The sequence below is a fragment of the Drosophila mojavensis genome, unplaced genomic scaffold (genome assembly GCF_018153725.1).
Source record: "Drosophila mojavensis isolate 15081-1352.22 unplaced genomic scaffold, ASM1815372v1 contig_74, whole genome shotgun sequence".
NCBI lineage: Eukaryota > Metazoa > Arthropoda > Insecta > Diptera > Drosophilidae > Drosophila > Drosophila mojavensis.
In genome coordinates this window covers 22,472,665-22,490,711 of record NW_025318899.1, presented here as the reverse complement: position 1 = coordinate 22,490,711, position 18,047 = coordinate 22,472,665, and the positions used below count along the sequence as shown (strand labels likewise).

General features: G+C 40.2%; 4 protein-coding genes across 4 annotated transcripts in view; 2 read left to right on the top strand and 2 right to left on the bottom strand.

Annotated features, from left to right (window-relative positions):
* LOC6583349 (glypican-4) overlaps positions 1-2,846 on the top strand; it is a 45,130-nt gene extending 42,284 nt beyond the window's left edge. The window contains exons 6-8 of the mRNA XM_002008983.4: positions 550-1,100; positions 1,162-1,331; positions 1,391-2,846. Of these exons, the coding sequence (XP_002009019.1) occupies positions 550-1,100; positions 1,162-1,331; positions 1,391-1,836 (1,167 nt within the window). The 3' untranslated portion in view covers positions 1,837-2,846. The remainder of the gene's footprint in view (positions 1-549; positions 1,101-1,161; positions 1,332-1,390) is intronic.
* A 38-nt stretch (positions 2,847-2,884) lies between these two features.
* Positions 2,885-4,407, bottom strand: LOC6583348. Its single transcript, XM_002008982.4, has 2 exons — positions 3,186-4,407; positions 2,885-3,108 (listed from the first exon to the last, which is right to left on the bottom strand). The coding sequence occupies exons 1-2, from the start codon at positions 4,311-4,313 to the stop codon at positions 2,998-3,000; spliced, it is 1,239 nt and encodes a 412-aa protein (XP_002009018.1). The 5' UTR covers positions 4,314-4,407; the 3' UTR covers positions 2,885-2,997.
* A 3,488-nt stretch (positions 4,408-7,895) lies between these two features.
* On the bottom strand, positions 7,896-13,311 carry LOC6583346 (venom protease). The gene is made up of 2 exons (XM_002008980.4): positions 12,493-13,311; positions 7,896-8,804 (listed from the first exon to the last, which is right to left on the bottom strand). The coding sequence occupies exons 1-2, from the start codon at positions 12,852-12,854 to the stop codon at positions 8,033-8,035; spliced, it is 1,134 nt and encodes a 377-aa protein (XP_002009016.1). The 5' UTR covers positions 12,855-13,311; the 3' UTR covers positions 7,896-8,032.
* Positions 13,312-15,854: 2,543 nt separating this feature from the next.
* The window catches only part of LOC6583338 (venom dipeptidyl peptidase 4), a 71,141-nt gene continuing 68,948 nt past the window's right edge, over positions 15,855-18,047 (top strand). Inside the window, exon 1 of the mRNA XM_015162820.3 lies at positions 15,855-16,506. Coding sequence (XP_015018306.1) covers positions 16,048-16,506 — 459 coding nt within the window. The 5' untranslated portion in view covers positions 15,855-16,047. The remainder of the gene's footprint in view (positions 16,507-18,047) is intronic.

Genomic DNA, 18,047 nt, shown 5'->3' with positions numbered 1-18,047 from the left:
AACTAAAAATAATTATTTCCAACATTCAAAGCAATAATAGTACATGTTTATAAATAATAATAAAATACAATTATTTAATTCATATAAATAAGCTAGGGTCTATAGTTCCCAATATTCATAATAAAAATACTGGTGCTATAAATTATTTCTATAGGAACAAAAGCCAAACTAAATATACATATAAACTGATGAACTTATAGAAAAACAAGTCATTCTTCTAATATTCATAGAAATACGATTAAAAAACAGTGATTATACTTAATGCTGAAATTTCGGAGAATTTTATAGAATAACTAAGTAAATGTGGAATATTTATTACTCTTATTTAATTCTTGAGCTGTAGATTTAATAAAACATAGAACATTTCGACCGCAGCTTGAATAATAATTCAAATATAAGTCTTAGATGTACTAAGCTCTAAGGGCTAGCACACTGATAAGTTTCTATATAGAGTGTATGGTAAGACTTTGCCTTGATTGATTCACACAAGTCTTTCTAAAGCTCTTCGTTTCGCCATGATCTATAGCTTCAAGTACTCTTTTTTTCCAGGACTCTGGTCAGGACATCACCAATCGTGTGTTCCAGGGCTGCGGCAAGCCCACTTTGGGACGCGCCAAGCGCTCAATTAGTCCCAAAATGCTGCTGGCGCCATCTGCCGCCGCCGTGCAGGAACTGCGTGCGCACAGCACGCCGGAGGCGGACACGTTGGACATCGATGCCACTTTGGATGAGGCGATTGTGCTGCGTGAGCGGCGAGCGGCCGAGCCCGGCTTGCAGGACTCATCGGCACAGCAGTCGCAGGAGCAGGGCGTGGCCAGTGGCAATGGAGGCGGCAACAGGCGTCAGCAGCAACGCCGCAAGCAGCAGCGACGCAAGCAACAGCAGCAGAACAATCGCAACGACAACGACGACGACGATGGCGACAGCAACGGCGGCAGCAGGGAGCCCATTCTGGACAAGATTGTGCGGGACATTCGCCAGCGTGTGAAGGACTACAAGAAGTTCTGGTCGAACCTGCCGCACTCGATGTGCAGCAATGAGGACATCGCCACCTCATCCGATGTGGACGGCATGTGCTGGAATGGGCACACCATAGACAGGTGAGACTTTGACAGGCTGACAGGTCCCAGCATCTGCTTATTAACGACTTTACCTTCTCAGATATATGCACTCGGTAACCACGGAGCATGGCTCGAATCCTGAGTTTAGCGGCAATCCAGCGAGCCCTCGCCAAACTGCGCAGATGTCCACGCAGCTGTTCCATCTGAAAAACGCCATCAACCACTTGCGAAACGCCTACAATGGTCAGGATGTGGACTGGAGCGAGCAGGGTAAGTCAGCTGCGAGCTGGGAGGAGTGTTGCATTCTAATTGTCGCTCTTGAATTGCAGAGGAACCATATATGGGCAGTGGTGCTGGCTCCGGCTCTGGGTCCGAGGATGACGAAGATGATGATGAGGGCTCTGGCCTAGGTCCGTTCGAGCCCAGCCACAAGCCGGACGTGGATCATCCGTCGGTGCGAGTCAATGCTGAGAATGACGATGATGAAGATACCAATCCGTCCGTTACCAGCCACACATCGCGTCCCAATGTGGATGATAAGAACCCGCTGGTGCACACCACGCATCTGGACCGCGATAATAACGATATAGATGATCCGCTCATCAACCACAATATTGAGGATGACGAAGAAGACACCGTCCCCGACTCGTCGACAGGTAGCACCACAGGCACCTCCAGCGCACCGGAGAAGATGACGTTGCGCCGGGCTCTGGTCGTCTATCTGCTGCCCCTATATATGGCGTGGTTCGGCGGCGTATGCGCCGATTTGCTGTGATTTTACAAAACGCTGCCCCCAACGAAAGCGAAGCGAGCAAGCGAACAAGTGCAGCCGATGTGGAGCCCTTGACGCTCCACCGTCCACTGCACGCCCACACCTCTCAGTCATTCATCCATGAAACAAAAATGTTATTAGAACTTCTTTTATACGAAATGCAAGTCCAAAATTTTATAAAAACTTTTGTCAAAGCAATGAAAAAGCAATGAGCAAAAATACGAAGCCCTCCCCAGCTCTGGCCAAGCCTCTCGAAAGGAGCCAGTTTATCGATACCTTATCGATAATTCCTGCCCTTTGGAGAGTGCTGTCCAACGTTGGCTAAATGAAAGGACGACGTAACGAGTCCCCTTACCACTCTCCCCCATTTAGAAGATTTAAGTCCATTAACCTAAGTCGTAAGCGCGAAATTCTAATCTGTAAGCGTGTGAGTATGCGTGAATGAACATGTCTGAATGAGCTTTTGCGAGTGCCTGTGTGAGTGCCTGGTTATTTGTGATCGTTTAGCAAAAATTAACTATAAACATTATATAGCGTGCACTAAGCGAACTTATATTTGTATTATATTTATACATATTCTATACACATATACATACAACAAGCATATACGTAACAGTTGCCAGCAAATATTTTAACCATTTTGAATTAACACCCAGCGTAAGCAGCGATAACTAATTTCTAACTGTACTGAACTGTAATTTAGTAACTTAGTTGACCCTTCCCTCGTTTCAATTGAGATAATCGGATACACAGATTGGTTATATAATACACTCATTATATACTATATATATATACGATTGAAACACGTCCTTAGACGCATCTATTAACAGATCGGTTTTGAAGCAAGCGCATTTGTAACCCTAGCAGATAAAGCTTAAATATTTATGTATATTTATTTTTGAATTTTTTATAATTTTTAATAATTGTATTATTTTTATGTATGTATGTATTAAACGCAAATACAACAGTGAACAAACATTGAATAGAATATTAAAGTGAAAAAGATGAGTTCATTGAGAAGCGCATTAAAACGTAAAGGAAAAATTTTACCTCCTTTATAACTCGGCTGGTATTACACCGAACTGATATTTATTGTTAGCTCTACTGCTATTTTGGATCTATCACAAAAGGCACTTTTCGAAATTAATTACAGATACGAAGAACTTAGTCTGTGGGAATATTAAATTCGATCTCCACAAATCGAGAGCTCCAGACATTCAAATCGATGGGCTTGAAGGAGACTTCCAAATTTGGATGCTTTAGCTTTTTAAGTATCTGGAATAGAAAAATTCACATATAGATACAAAAAGACTTATTATTAGACCCTATTCCATTGATATTGATCTCTTTACCTCAGTTTGATCACACTTCAGCAAGGTATTGTGCAGGTGAAGTGTGAGGGGCGAGGATAGACTCCGCTTCTTCAACACTCGATCCAAGCACTCACTGCTCAGATCCAAGAACTGCCTATTCAACCGATTGCCCGATAGGTTAAGAATTTTTAGGGATTGGCTGGCACCAACCATGTCCCATAACTGGGTAGCCGTTGGCAGTGCACGCATTTTCGTCAAATGCAATTCCTCCAGCTGCGGCAATGTGGCGCAGATTTTGTGCAGTTCCTTGGTCTCGATGTCGTCGTCGTGCAGCACAAGGCGACGCAGATTCGTCATGCTCATCATGACCTGGCTCACGCACGAGCTGCTCCAGAAGGCGTCGTGGAAGAGCAACGCCTTGACTCTGAGCGGTCGTAGCTTGCTCACCGTCTCCAGCAGATACTCGTAATAGTCGCGGGTATAAAAGGCCAGACGACGCAAGCGGGGCAACTGCAGCAGGTTGGGCATGAAGTCGCCCAGCAGATGATGATCATCCATGACAAGCTCCTCAAGTGTAGAGCACTTCGATATGGGCAGCACATCGTCACCCATGTTCGTGTTGTATCCGTAGTAAAGCAGAGTGAGCTTGCGCAACGGAATGGCGCTGAAAATCTGATCAAATGTGGACGTGTCCAAACTCTCGCAGCACAGTAGGTTCAGTTCCTGCAGCTGATCCCAGGCCCATATGTGTCGGCCAGTAGTGTTGCCAAGTAGTGTTAGTTGGCGTAGATTCGGAAAGAGCTGCGTCAACAATAACACCTTCTCGTCGGTCTCCTCTTCGCTCTCAAAACCCAGATCACAGTCGAGCGTCACCAATTTCGGAAATTCATACGCTCTCCATTTCTGTAGTAGCGCAATATCAGTTTGCTTGATTGTCAGATTCTGCAGCGAACTACTGGCGAGTTGGAGGAACTCCTCCATTTCGCTTGGCTGCTGCTCGAAACGTTCCAGCAGAGCCTGGTCCAAGTAGGCGACCCTGAGGTGCTCCCACTGGTACCGAACAACAGACCGCAGGCTCTTGGAGATGTGCGCCAGGCTCACTTGGTCTTTAAGATTCACATATTTAAGGATGGTCAGCCAGCAATCGTCGTTGAGTTTGTCAAACATTTCAACTTTAAACAATTTACATACAATTCAACAAAAATTGAGAACTATAAAAAAAGATGCCTACTGAAATAAGCAAAATAAAAGCCTGCTGTTGACAATCAGCTGATTGAACTGCTTATCAGAAAGTCAAGCAGTTGAGATTAACACTGCTTGCGCGAGCAGCTGTGAGTCAATATCAATATGACGTCACAATTGATTCAAAAGAATGGACCGCCTTTAAATCTTGTAGTTTCACATATGCTGGTACTATTTGTAATTAGGTGCCTGAAGGCCTTCGTTGCTCTGGCTTAAAACTTGTTATTTAGAATTATTTTTTTTGCAACAATAAATCAATAAATAGTAATTAGGATATAAATTAATATGCGGTATTCTGGCACAACATAATAAATGATACTACATTTTAAAATTAATAGTAATCAAATAATAATTTTAATATGACTCATTTTCAGTTCAAATTTCTTGGTAAAGCTCAACTGAATATATTCGCGACTTGCTCGCTCGTTTTAAATTGGGAATGGAATATATACTCATACAAAGAACAGTTTAATTCCTAATTGATGTGAGTCAATAGCTAATGGTTATTTAGTTCCACTATAAATATCCAGACGACTTTAGAAATATAGTTTGGAATTTTGTTTACATTTACTACTTACTAATCATACAATGTTTTCTTTTCCCCAGAGTTGTCGAAACTCTGAGGAAATTATATATATTAATTAATTACAGTACTTTTTTTTACAGCCCTGAAAATAAAGATGATCTGGATGCTGTTATATCAAAATTAAGCACAAGACGATGCTATTGGATGAGCTTAACGAATCTTTCCACGAACTCCGCATTTATTTCCTTTACTAGCGGCCAGCAACCCAACTTTACAAGATGGGGCTATGGGGAGCCAAATAACTGCTATAAGAGGGAACATTGCGTAGAGCTGGTGGCGTATAATGGAAAGAAATTCTTTTATAACGACATCTGGTGCTCTCACCTATGCAACTTTATCTGTGACACAAAACTGCCGCCCCAAATATCAATGCTATCAAGGCTAAATCGCTTTAGCTCTTCGCCCTGATAAAGAATATATATAACTATATTTTAGGGTATAAAAAAAAATAAATACATAGATCCGCAAAGCTAATGAGGGAGTGACAAGCAGTATGCATATAGTTTGCTGGCAAGCAGCAACTCATTTTAATAAGGAAATTAACTCATAGATGGCGCCACCAGAGCAATCGATGAGCCTAATTTTTTTACATTTGCAATTCACAACAATAACGTAGTTGGTTTACATTGATAACGAATTTTCTCTCTAACGTTTTGTGGAAAGTATTTGGTGTGCATGTAATGGGGGATTGAAATTCTTTTCGCAATGTACTTCTGTATAGCTCCCAGCTGTAACTAATCTTCGTGTTCGTCCAGATGTATTTTCTGAAGATCCTCAGAAAGGGCATCAATGGCAGCATTGGTATCTGATGAATCTGGATCTAAGCTGTCAGATCCAGTCAAATCACTGTCATCTTCAAAGCGGTTATCATCGTCCACATCCTTAATTAGGTCCAGTTCCAGATTCTGATTCTCACTCATGCATTTACCATTAAGTTGATTCAGCGTGTTCTCCAGCTTATTGGCCCGTTCCAACAGCAAGCCCAAGCGTTTGTCAATCTCTGCAAAAATATCCCCATTCAAGGGCGTCGCGGCCAGCTGTAGATCATTGTCAATCTCTGGCAATTGACTGTCGTCAGAATTGGCGACGTCCTCTTTATCCGGCGAAGACATGATATCGGTAAGTTTAAAAATGCGTATATGCTCAAATAGAAATATAAGTTGATTTACAAATGTTAAATGTAAACAAATTTACGTCGGCCTGTGTACAAAATGTCATTTGACTACTTCATATAATACAGGCCTACTCTGCCGGAGACAGATAGACCGAACGAGCGAGAGAGGTCGAGAGCGAGTGAGAGAGGAGTTACAATAATTTTGCAACTATAAACTCAACAGCTGAGCAGCTGAGCATGTGAGCAGCACCCGAGACGATGCTCCAAACAATCTCTGTTTTTTTTTTTTTTAGTGAGTGCGCGAGCGGCAAACGGTAAACAACAGCTGCTGGCAGCGAAAAGCGACGAAAAACAAGAAAACTATAGGCTCGTTGAAAGCGAACGACAATTACAAAAGAAAAAGCCAAAAAGTTGTCACAAGCTGCTGCTGCAGAGGCCAAGAGACCTGGAAGGTGACAGTCGAAAAGGCAACAAGATACAAAAGTATCTTGCGAATGCGCAAATCTTCATTTTCATATTGAACAATTACGCAAGTGAGTTGCAAGTGAATTACGCAAATGAGCAAATCTCTGCATTGCCATTAAATTAACTGAGACGCGGCTTTTTACCTCAAAGTGGCCATTAGTGCAATAGAGTGGGCTAAATATAGTGTTGTTATCAGTGATACTATCTGGTTCTCCCTACTTCAGACTTTCAAGTCGTTGGGAGTGATTCACTCCGAGCTCTGTTTGGCAATTAGGCGAAATACCAAAAGTAAACGAATTCGACGAGTTTACTTTGAGCAAACGTATTTATTGGGCTCTCCTCTTCATTTCAACTCTTTAGAGATTTCTGCTGCTGCTCTGATGCTCTTTGTAGTTAGTACAAATGCTAGATGTCTCTGGCTTTAGGCTCTGTATATTCACAGCTGTTTCAGCAAGGTGAAACCAGTTTTCCAGCAGCAGCAGCAACAGCTTTTTTCGATATTCCTCATCGTTATTTGTTTTTTCTTTCATTTTTTTGGCGCAGACACCGTATCGAAAAGTCAAATGTGAGCGCTTCTGTTTGTTATGTTAGTATAAGCTGAGCTGCTCTTATATGTAAGTGTTGTGTATGTTTGCCATGTGCCTAAGATTGGCTTCGACTGGCAGTTAGGAATATTATACAGTGAGTATTTAACGAGTAGTATGGGAATCATGAAACATACCATTGTCTACGAGGTATTTGGTTAACATAGTTGTTCTCTTTAAGATATAACCATGGAATTTCCTTTGCATTTTCAAAACAGACTAGATTCTGAAGAGCATTCCGGTGTTATATTATTTCATCATAATAGGGATTGAGTCTGATAGCTGGATACATATAGTGGACTATATACAATGCACAATATTTATTTAATTATTTTATTGCTTTAATTCTTTCGTTGCTATATTATATTGCAAATGAATTACAATATGTAAAGGAAAAGTTAAAAAGAAAATTTCGAATGCAAGCAGTGTTTATAGCAAGCAGACGCTGGGCAAACAGTTGAATATTGCCCAAGCAGGTTACTGCTTTTCTGATATTGTAGTATCCCTGAAGAACGAGAAGCACGACTAGCAGATACTTCGTACCAAATACTTCTGTGTGACTTATTTGATGGTGTGTATCTTATTTTTTTCAAAAATCATGCTAAGCGTAATGATTATAACCAGTGTTTAAAAATATTAAAAGAAGGACATGAGTATAATAAAGGAATTACAATAATATCTACACGAATAGTACATTTCCAAAAAAGTCAAGAACAACTAGATTAATTTTCCTCAACAGAATTCTCTTTTTTACGATGTATACTAAGTATATTATAATTTTATTCAGTTGTTTTTTCGTGTTTATCTCTCTGTATAAAAGTACAAAATATTTATATATATAGAGCATTAAGACTAAATGTAGAACTAGAACTAAATTGAAAGAGAATTCGAACGTTTAGTAATCCTCGTCGCAGAAACAGCCATCTTTTGAGTTCTCCACAATCCAGTCGAGATATTTAGTGACTCTGGTGTAGACACCTGGGTAATTGGGTCGCGCACATCCATTGCCCCAGGAGACGATGCCGATCTGTTCGAAGCGCTTGTCGTCGGGCCGCAAGCGGACCAGAGGACCTCCCGAATCGCCCTGGCAGCTGTCGCGTCCGCCCACTCCCGGGTAGCCAGAGCACATCATGTTCTTGGTGATCATCTTTTGTGTGTAGTTCGTTTGGGCCACGCACTCGTCGTTCTCCAACACTGGCACCTCCACCTCCTGCAGCAGGCACGAGGGCTTGCCGTCCTCCTTGAGCGTGCCCCAACCTGTTGCAATGGCACGCGTGCCCACGAATAAGTCGTCGCGCTTCTCCACGCGGGGCAAGCAGATGGGTCTGATGAAGCTGGTGATCGGCACGCGATCGTTGAGGCGCAGCAGGGCGATGTCATTGTCGAAATTGGAGAAGCTGAACTTCTGGCTGAAGGCGCGCAGCACAAAGCGCGTCTCCGGACGCTCCTTGTCATTACAACGATCGTGCTCGCCAAAAGTCACCTTGATCATGAACCACATGAAGCCCTTGACGCAGTGCGCCGCCGTCAGCACGTAGCGATCGTTGATCAGCGTGCCGCCGCAGTAGAATCGATTGAAGTAGCTCAGTCTGGCCATCCAGGGATACTCGCTGACGCCAGTTGTAGTGCCCCCGACGATCCTCGACTCGTCGTTACGCTCCCCGCACCTGCAACAGTCGAAAGGCACAGAATGTGAGCGGACTTCAGTATTTTATATATGTTTGTCATCCACTCCATCAAGCTGCTGACAATTGAGTGCACTGTGACCGACTGCACCAAACTCTCTTGGCAGTTCAATTCTCTACACTAGTAAGGCATGATAAGCATTGAAGATGGGTAGCCATACTGACTTAGCACTGTAGGCCAGAAATCTAAATTCTAAACCAATTATTGAAGGTCATCTTAAGTCATGAGCATAGACTTAGGAGTTCATTTAGATTCCAATGCACTGCATTTTAGCATAATTAGAATAGTAGATACACACCGTTTGTAGGATGTATGAAGCCTGAAGCCACGCCTTCTTTACTGACTCATATAAGTCAATGTCCTTAAACACAAACTACATAATCTGTTTATACTTATTTAAATCATCTAATCTAAATCATCGTCTCACTAAACCTTCCTATCGGCGTATCGGACCCAGCGTATTTATTAAATTTAAATTCATTGAATGAAACGAATATGATTTTGTAGTGTTTTAATACTCATAAAATTCAAGCTCACATTTTTGTAAACTTTCTAAAATAAAAGAAATATAGGTAAATAATAGGCAAGTGAAGTCGTTCATACACATAAAATATTCCCTTCATGACATTTTACTTAAAGGCTTCAGATGTATTTTAGTTAATTTTTGTATTTCATGTAGTAACAATTTGTATCTTTTTTTTTTTTTTTTTTTTTTTTTTGCAAGCCCTAACACAAAGAGAGTCAAGCTTTTGTCGTTACATATCAGAGAAAAAATATGATGTTAAGATTCTGTTATGTTGTTTTCCGAACATATTAAAAAAAATAAATAAATAAATAAAACAACATTTACTGAATAAATTTTGCAGGCTGAATACAACATTTTATAAACCAATTTATAACATAACTCTAAAACAAATATTTAAATTGAATAATGAATATTTAATTTAATCAAAATACATTTCTCAGCCAACACTTATTATATAATTATTTTTCTGATTCTATAATACTTTGATTTGCACCACAATTGAAGCAGAATTAGTTTTCTGTTCATTCCTGACTAAACACAATTTTCCATGTTCATTTCATTGAAGGCAATCTTCGATGAGTAGTTCAGAGTTCAACAACCCAGCAAACCTCATTACCAATGCCGCAAAGAAAGTGTCAAAGTCTTTAACGAGCTGGCGTGCAACTGATTCGCTTTGCAGTTTTTCCGACATATTTGAAATGACATCGTTACATAAAACTGGTTTATAATTGCCAAAAATTGAAGTAAATGCATTCAAAAGAGGCACTGAGAAATGGAAAGAGAATGAGAGGCAGATTGATAAATGAAATGAGGGAGAGTGTGGGAGAGAGAGGCAGAGAGGGGAAGAACAACCAGTTCTCTAAAGTCAGGCTATACAAACTTATATACTAAATATATTTTTTGACCACAAATCAATCGTCTGCTTAAAACAACAACAATCTCGGGCTTGATATCTTTTTTTGGCGTTGCTTAACCGAGTCATTGCCCCAAAAATGGTGGCCAAGGCAAGGCAAGGCAAGGCAAAATTGAAGGCGTCCCGAAAGCCAGAGACATGCAAAAACAAAGACAATAAAAATCGGCGACCCAATTCAAAGAGAATGCGACGTTCCCTTTGCTAAATGCCAATGAACATATGACGCATTGGCCCTACCTGATATCTGAATACATATGAATTTATATATGTGTGTTTATATGTATATTTACAGTATATAAATACAATTCAGAGAACAGAAATATTTAAAATAGGCAAAGCTCTTATCAAAGCTTATGGAAATCAGACCCATTTAATTTGATATGCAAAAAAAAAAAAGTAAAAACAAATATAAAAGTTACAAAAAGAAGAATTAAAACGGGTTTTAGGCTTATACGATCAAAGTTTTGAAATGCTGAAGACTTTAGCCAACGTGACTAAGGAATGGGATTAATTCGTTCTTTTGGGTAAAAGTAGAAAACCTTTACAAAAAGAAAAACATCTGTAGCCTTAATGGCCATAAATTTTGATATGTTCGAAAATAAAAGTGAAAATCTGGAAGAGACTTTTTCACTTCACTCTGATACTGACCTAAGCTAATTCGAGCTAGTCGAGTCTCTTGGAAAAGTTTAGTCGATCGTTAAAATTCCAAAGCTGGGTGTGCCGACAAACGCATTCTTAAGAACTCCCTGGAGTGAAGTGTCTCTGCATTCATGCAAACTGTTTGGACTCCATCAATACCCTGGGGTACTTCAAAATGCCAATGCGAAAGCCAATGCCAATGCCAATGTCGAGAGCCTAGAACCCATTCCAAATCCCCATTGGCAGCGCAAAGCACCACGGCAATGCAATTTGCACTTTGCCGCAGGCATCTCAGGAATGCCTTTCAAATCGACAGCTCTAGAGTCAAGAACTGCGTAGCTGAGCCACAAAGGTGGAGTTTGCCTCAAGTATGCCTCAGAATGTAACCAAGTGCAGAGCAGCACCAAGTTCTGAGTTAATTTTCAATTTGATGCGTAAAATGGAAAGCCATAAAGACTAACATCATTATTTAGAAAGGCAATTCTCTTTGTTGCTGGTTTCATTATCAAAAGTTAAAATCACTGTATTTCTCGAACTTTCAATCTATGGATGATTAAACCCTATAAATATCCAATTGGTATTCGAAAATTACTTTCTAATTGGAACTGCAAGCTGCTCAGCTTTTTGGTTTAAGCTGCATTCTAAATTTAAACAAAAATTTAACTGTCATTTAGACACAAAATAAAATTAATTAATTGATGGAAATTTGATGAAATTTTCGTGAATTAATTTTGTATAACAAGCATGTGATATTTAATCTTTATATTAGGTTGATGTTGGGTTTACGTCTGTTAAGTGATTTTCCAGTGGATCTCATTGAGCAGACAAATCTTTCTTTAGTTTCGAATATTTTTATAATTTTATGGGGAATCGGAAAATTAAATAGAAGTTAATTAATGGCCTATTAACAACGCGTTGGGAGATTTTTGTTATACTAGTAAAAAAAAAAAAAAAACTGAAAAGAAAATTTCCATTTATGATAAATTATGAGCCAGTATTGTATTCCTAATTGTTTAGCTTCAGCTTTAGCTCAACAGAAAACTAAAGAATAATAATATGATACTCGTATTCCAAATTTAAAATTTTCATTTTAACCTTCAATTAAGAACCCGACTTAGCTGAAGAAATTAGAAATTCTAGCCAACTTTGACCCCTTTAAGCCAACTGCCTTTGCTCATTTGTTAATATGATCTTCCTCAGCTCCAAAAATAAGTATAGTCGGAACTGAAACTAGAATCTTTGCCGTTAGGCCACTTTTGTATAATTTGCATTGGTTTCGTCTTGCCCTCAGCGCTGACAGCTGAGTTGGGTTCATAATGGGGCACTTATTGAGCCATGTATGGACTGTGTGCAACGGTGTGTGGCAAGCTCGCCACCTACATAAATATTCATAAGAGATGACATTTCCTGATGCTCGAGAAGATCTAGAGGAGTGCACTGATCGCGTGCAGCTGCCTCTTTAACTGTAAGCGCGATTTGTATGCCGTGACAGTGACACCCAATAAAATGCGGCTGGTTAACTAACTCGGCTAACTGGATGCCGTCAGTTGCAATCTTGAGTGGAACTGTTTTTTTTCCCACCTTTACCCACCTGCAGGAACATGTCGCCGTTTGGCTGTGAGCTGCTGGCGAATTATTACGATTGAAGACGCCAAACCAATTCTTGATCGGATTTTGCCGGAACTGGTTTACTGGTTCACTGCCGTTGGAGTTGCCAGCAGCTCCGACTCCAACTCGCAGCTTCTTCGGCTGGTGTTGGCTGCCATATGCCTGATATTTGCCTGGTATGGAGGATGATGTTGCTGTCGTCGTTCTTGATGTGGCCCCACTTGGCGCTGTTGTTGCTGTTGTTGTTGCTTTTGCTGTTGCTGCTGTGCTTGTTGAGGCGGCGACAATGCAGGAAGCGATGGCCAATGCTAATGGCCAGTGATGTAAGTGGAGCAGCAGCCGCATCTTCAGCTCTAACTGGTTGGCCAACGATTTGTTGTTGCGCGCGTGCAATGATAGCTTAATGAGGCAGCTAAACGCTGGCTTCAACTCAACTCAACTCAACTCAACTCTTGTTACCGTTACAACAACTTGTAGATATTTTGTGATTTTTGGCTTCAGATTGGTTCATCGGGTGTATGCCCATTCACCTCACTTATTAATTATGTTAATCACATGCATCCAATTCGTTTTGTATGGACTATTTCTCACTTTTCACACTCGTCCAGCACATAATTCAAACTGTCAACAAGTCGCGCCCAAACATACAGAATTTCTCGTTTCTGTCTTTCTGTCTGTCTTTCTTCTTATTGGATATTCTTTTGATATAACGGCTGTCGCGCTTCTCTGATTCTCCGACTCAGTCTCTTTCGGTTCGACCGCACACGCGAAAGTCTGCAAAGCGACTGATACCGCAGCCAATGCCTCGGCCACGATCTGCTGGCCAAGCCAAAGTTGCGCAGCCGACTGCGACACCGACGTCGACGTCGACTTCGACGTAAACGTCAGAGTCAACGTCAACGTCTACGTCTACGTCAACGGCATCGCCGCTTGACTGGCAAACAACAAAGCAAAGAACAAGTCGCATTTTTGTTGGCCCGTTGCGTTCTCAATATGCTAATGTGACAGTTTGCCATGGTGTGCAGTCGCTCCTCCGGGTGAGAGTCTCCCGCTCCCTCTCTGTATCTGTCAGTCATTGTGTGCGTGTGCGTGTGCGTGTGCGTGCGTGTGTGTGGCGCACTGTCTCTGGGGCTTTTCCTGAGGCTGGGGGTGGGGCTGTGTCTGTTCTTGTGCCTGGGCGGCATCGATTTAAAATTTTGTTTATTATGCCCACAACGTCAATACACAGCAAGAATTTAAATCAATTTAATGCTTATCGAATGCGGCAATGGATTATTTTGATAGCCCATTTAATAGCCATTTCCTGAGCGGAGCAATACGCTTTACTTGCCAGCTGACACACATTGAGTTAACAGAGAATCCAGATATCGTGATTTGCAAGTTTAAATATAATTTGATTGCCTTTGCGGGGGCTTAGCTCTGTAACTGAAAGAGTCTAATTTAAGACTCATAAAAGCTATCATAAAGTTATATGAATTATAGTTATATTTGATACACTGCTCTATTTTTTGACAAAAGCGTTGGATATTTATTAAAGAGAAAATAAGTTGCTTAATTTATCTGCCGGGTAACAGAAATTACAGTCCAAAATATTTGCAAGCTTGGAAGTATTTCTTGTATATAACCGTAGTATTCTAAATTTACCTTTTTTATTTACACTCCCAGTTAAGAAAATATCTTTAATCTATAATCTATTATAAATATTTACCAATAATTAATAAAATAAATTCCCTACTGCAATTTGGGAATGTTCCTCATTTGATCACACATAATATAAAAAGTTATACTTTTGTTTATACAAATAATGGAATTGATTTGTTGCTTTAGTTTTTTAGTTTCTTACCTCTTATAAAGTATAATGATTTTACAAAAAATATATAACATAAAATAATACAAAAATAAAATCCCTTCTTTTTATACAATATTTGAAGTATTTTAGTTTAAATTAAAAATATATAAAGAATTAAGAATTAAAGTACATGCATATGAATAGCTTTTGGTAAAGTGCAAATTTAATAAAACTATGTCTTAAATTTGTGAAATTGAGTTATGCCGGTGTTTTCTTTTGATATTTCCCTTGAAGTTTTCTATTTTAAATTCATAAAAATTGTAGGAATTGTCAAGCTTCCTCTACCTAGTCAGACGAAACAGCTTAAAGCCTAAATAGATTACTAATCCTCTCCAAAACTATCTATAGACTTATTTAATATATTGTTGATATTATCCATAAACCAGTATTGCATTGAGCTATAATTCGGATTCGGATTGGGATTCTCCCGACTATTCCTATTTGTATTTCTTTCGTTACCAGCTAAATCCGACTTTAGTTCACTAGTAATCAATAATACATGTTATCAGTTAATGCACGTGTAGTATTGATCACTGGGTATTGGGCAGATTAAGGTTTTGCTGTCACAAGATGAACTCGTTTACCTGTGTCATCATGTGCGATATGTGGAGGCCGCGGCATCGGTACTCGCAATTTACTCCTCATTTGTGCCTTTTATGTTTTCCGACGCTTTTCACTTGCAAGCAACGGGCCTAAAGGCAAAAAGAAAACCAAGCAAAATTCGCATTTTCATTCGACGCTTCATTTGCCGCTGTTTTCGTTTGATATTTTCTTTTTGCATTTTTATTGAACCATGAATTAACAAAATACTAAACGGAATATTTAAATTTTCGCATTTAATTGATGAGGGCGAGAGACGGAGATCAATCGAGAGTTAACTTGCGCGATTTCAAATTAAGATTACAATAATGTTTAAGTTGTCTTAATAATAAAAATATATTAAAATAAATATTCATATAAAATAATATATAGTATATAGAAAAGTAAATCTTTGAGAGCTTCTTCATCTTCGATTTCAATTAGATTTGTACTTGTACATTTTTATCCCTTTATACTTCAATTAATCAAATGTAAAAACTTTGTGTGCTCTTTAACTGTCCGTCTTTTCATAGCTCCACTCTAAAGTCTTAATAATTGCTTGCTCTAAATTAATTCTTGTAAATTGTAGATAAATATTGCTTACTTTATGCTCTTGTTTGGAAATTATAGCTTTGATTGCAGTGTAGATCAAATCTTTGGGCATCCACTGAGCAGCGAATTTGCCGCAATTTGAAAGTATTTCACTCGTCTTGGCTTGGCTTGGCTCATTTCCCGCAATTTTTCATAGCATGTTCTGGGCATATTCTCTGGTCCGCTTCCCCGTTGCTAAAACATACACATGTACATACGCTATAAAGTCAACAATCCGTGTCAGAGACATGGAAAACCGTAGGCGCACCTATCGAATTTCCTAATTAATGCAACACATGCAAATTTTCGCCCACTTCTCTTGGCAGATCCAAATACAGCAAATGGTAGAAAACACTCGTAATTGGTTGGAAAACTCAGGAGTGCATAAAGCGAATCTCTAAGCGGTCTCGGCAATGCCAACGACAAAGAGTGCAACAACAACAACAGCAAAATCAACGATAACAACAACCATCATTACATAACTGGGAATCAAGAGTATTATCATTATTCATAGGCAGCATGAGTGCCTTTCTAGATGTGACGGCTGCGCAGTCAGTCGATGCATCGCGGCTCAGTGCACGGCAGAAGGCGAGCAAGCGGCGCAGCCAGAGCAGACGCAATGCAGCAGCAACGGCTGCCATCCACGGCCGCATTGCCAGCGTCGGCGCCGGCCTCTATAAATCATTTCGCGGGCGCTTCAAGAGCAGCGCCAGCAGCAGCGAAGCCGACTACCGACCGCTGCGGCAGCGCGACGTTGAAGCGGGCAAATCGCAGAAAGACTTGAACTCAAGTGACAGTTCCGATGTGGAGAGTCTCCAAAGCAGCGACCCCGGCAGTGGCAGTGGCAGCGGCAGCGGCATCGGCAGCGACAGCGACAGCAGCGTCGAGAACTTATTTGACAATGAAACGGAGGAGCGTACAAAGTGGCGCAGACAGCGGAAGACGACGACAGCACCGATGGCCCGCAGAAGACGAAAGGTTAGTGGCCAACTCAACTCTCTTTGCAGACCCTTGATGCGGGCAGCAGCAGCTTTCCATTTCACAGATAGCTCTACATACATATTTAAGTATTCCAATCAGTTTGGCAATCGCTAACAGCTACGCGCGTGCCTTGTCGTCGCTTGTCTGCGATTTGTGTTTTATGACTCGAATTGGCCTCAAATTGCACGAGCTTGGACTTTAATTTTCAGTCTGTGTCGTTGAGTTCATTTGCATTCGCTCGCTGCCTTTGATAATTGAATTAATATATGTCCATTGTCTATATTAAATTATTGTCATTAACCATTTCATTCAATATCCGAGTGTATTTCACGCTCTACTTCAATTAGAGCACATTTCACTCTCATTGTGATGTTGATGTGATGTTGACCAGAAATGAAATGCAAACGGAATTTTGACATAATTTCTTAATCCAAAATTGAAGCAAAATTGAATGAATATGACTTTAGCTGCCAGAAATTTACCAATTATTATCATCACTATTATTATACAATTATATAATATTATTGATTGAACCCAACCTTAACGAATCCCTCTTTCATTCAATGCTCGCACACATTCAGCCCACTGTGACACGCAATTACAGCCAGCTGTTGTAGAGCTTTCAGCTTGTTTACAAACAATCGCAATGCAAGCGAAAAGCTTCCACACGTGGCTCAGCCCAACGACTCAACAGCTGACAACAGTTTTGCTCAGCTCTCGGCTCTCTCACTGTCTATTGCTATCTCTCTCGTACGCTGCTTCGGCTGCCTTTGAGCGCTTTTGCAGAGCTTTGACTCACGCTTTATGGCTGATGTGGCAATGGCCATGGGCATGGCGGTTTTGTGGTCGGAAAACCTTTACGGCTTAAATCTCGGCCAATTCTCTGCTGCTGCACCATATTCCGTGTTATGCTTGTTGTTGTTGTTCTGTGGTCTAGATATTTAATGCTCGAATGGACTTTAAAATGTGCGCTTCGTGAAGTAGAGCACGCTCGTTTTGAGCTGTTTTTCGTTTGTTGTTTTTTTTTTTTTTTTTTTTTTGCTACATACAATTTTTGGATATGTCTCTTATGGCTGGCTTACAGCTAACTTGGCCTGTTTAGTTCTATATGCTTATTTTTATTTTTATTTTTATTTCTATTTCTGTTTCCCGTTTTTCATTTTGTTTGTTCTCTTCGCTGGCTTGCATCGCTTGACTGCACAAACTCAAATATAAAGCAACAGCATTTATCCTGCATGAGTTTAATACCCTGCTTAGAAAGCAATTGTATATTTTGATTATGAGCCAGCCATATGTAACAGGCGAGCCGAATTTTACAACAAAATTGTTCCAACTGACCAGGCACAAAACCACTTTCGCAATGTACATGAATGTTATTTGTAAGCGACTGGCCTTTGTTTGTAAGTTATTACGACATTTTTGTAAGAATCCGAAGTTTTTGCAAAATAAAATCAAATGTTTATTGTAATAGGGGCACTTTTTAAAATTAATGATTTGTATATTAAATATGGTATATAATCTTTTATTATCAATCGCAT

What these genes read in the sequence shown, in the direction of transcription:
- LOC6583348 (XM_002008982.4), bottom strand. Translation starts at nt 4,313, where the DNA reads ATGTTTGACAAACTCAACGACGATTGCTGGCTGACCATCCTTAAATAT. An exon ending in TGAAGTGTGATCAAACTGAG is followed by an intron (nt 3,109 to 3,185) that starts GTAAAGAGATCA and finishes TTTCTATTCCAG; the next exon opens with ATACTTAAAAAGCTAAAGCA.
- LOC6583346 (XM_002008980.4), bottom strand. Translation starts at nt 12,854, where the DNA reads ATGCGGCTGCTGCTCCACTTACATCACTGGCCATTAGCATTGGCCATC. An exon ending in ACGGCGACATGTTCCTGCAG is followed by an intron (nt 8,805 to 12,492) that starts GTGGGTAAAGGT and finishes CGACTGTTGCAG; the next exon opens with GTGCGGGGAGCGTAACGACG.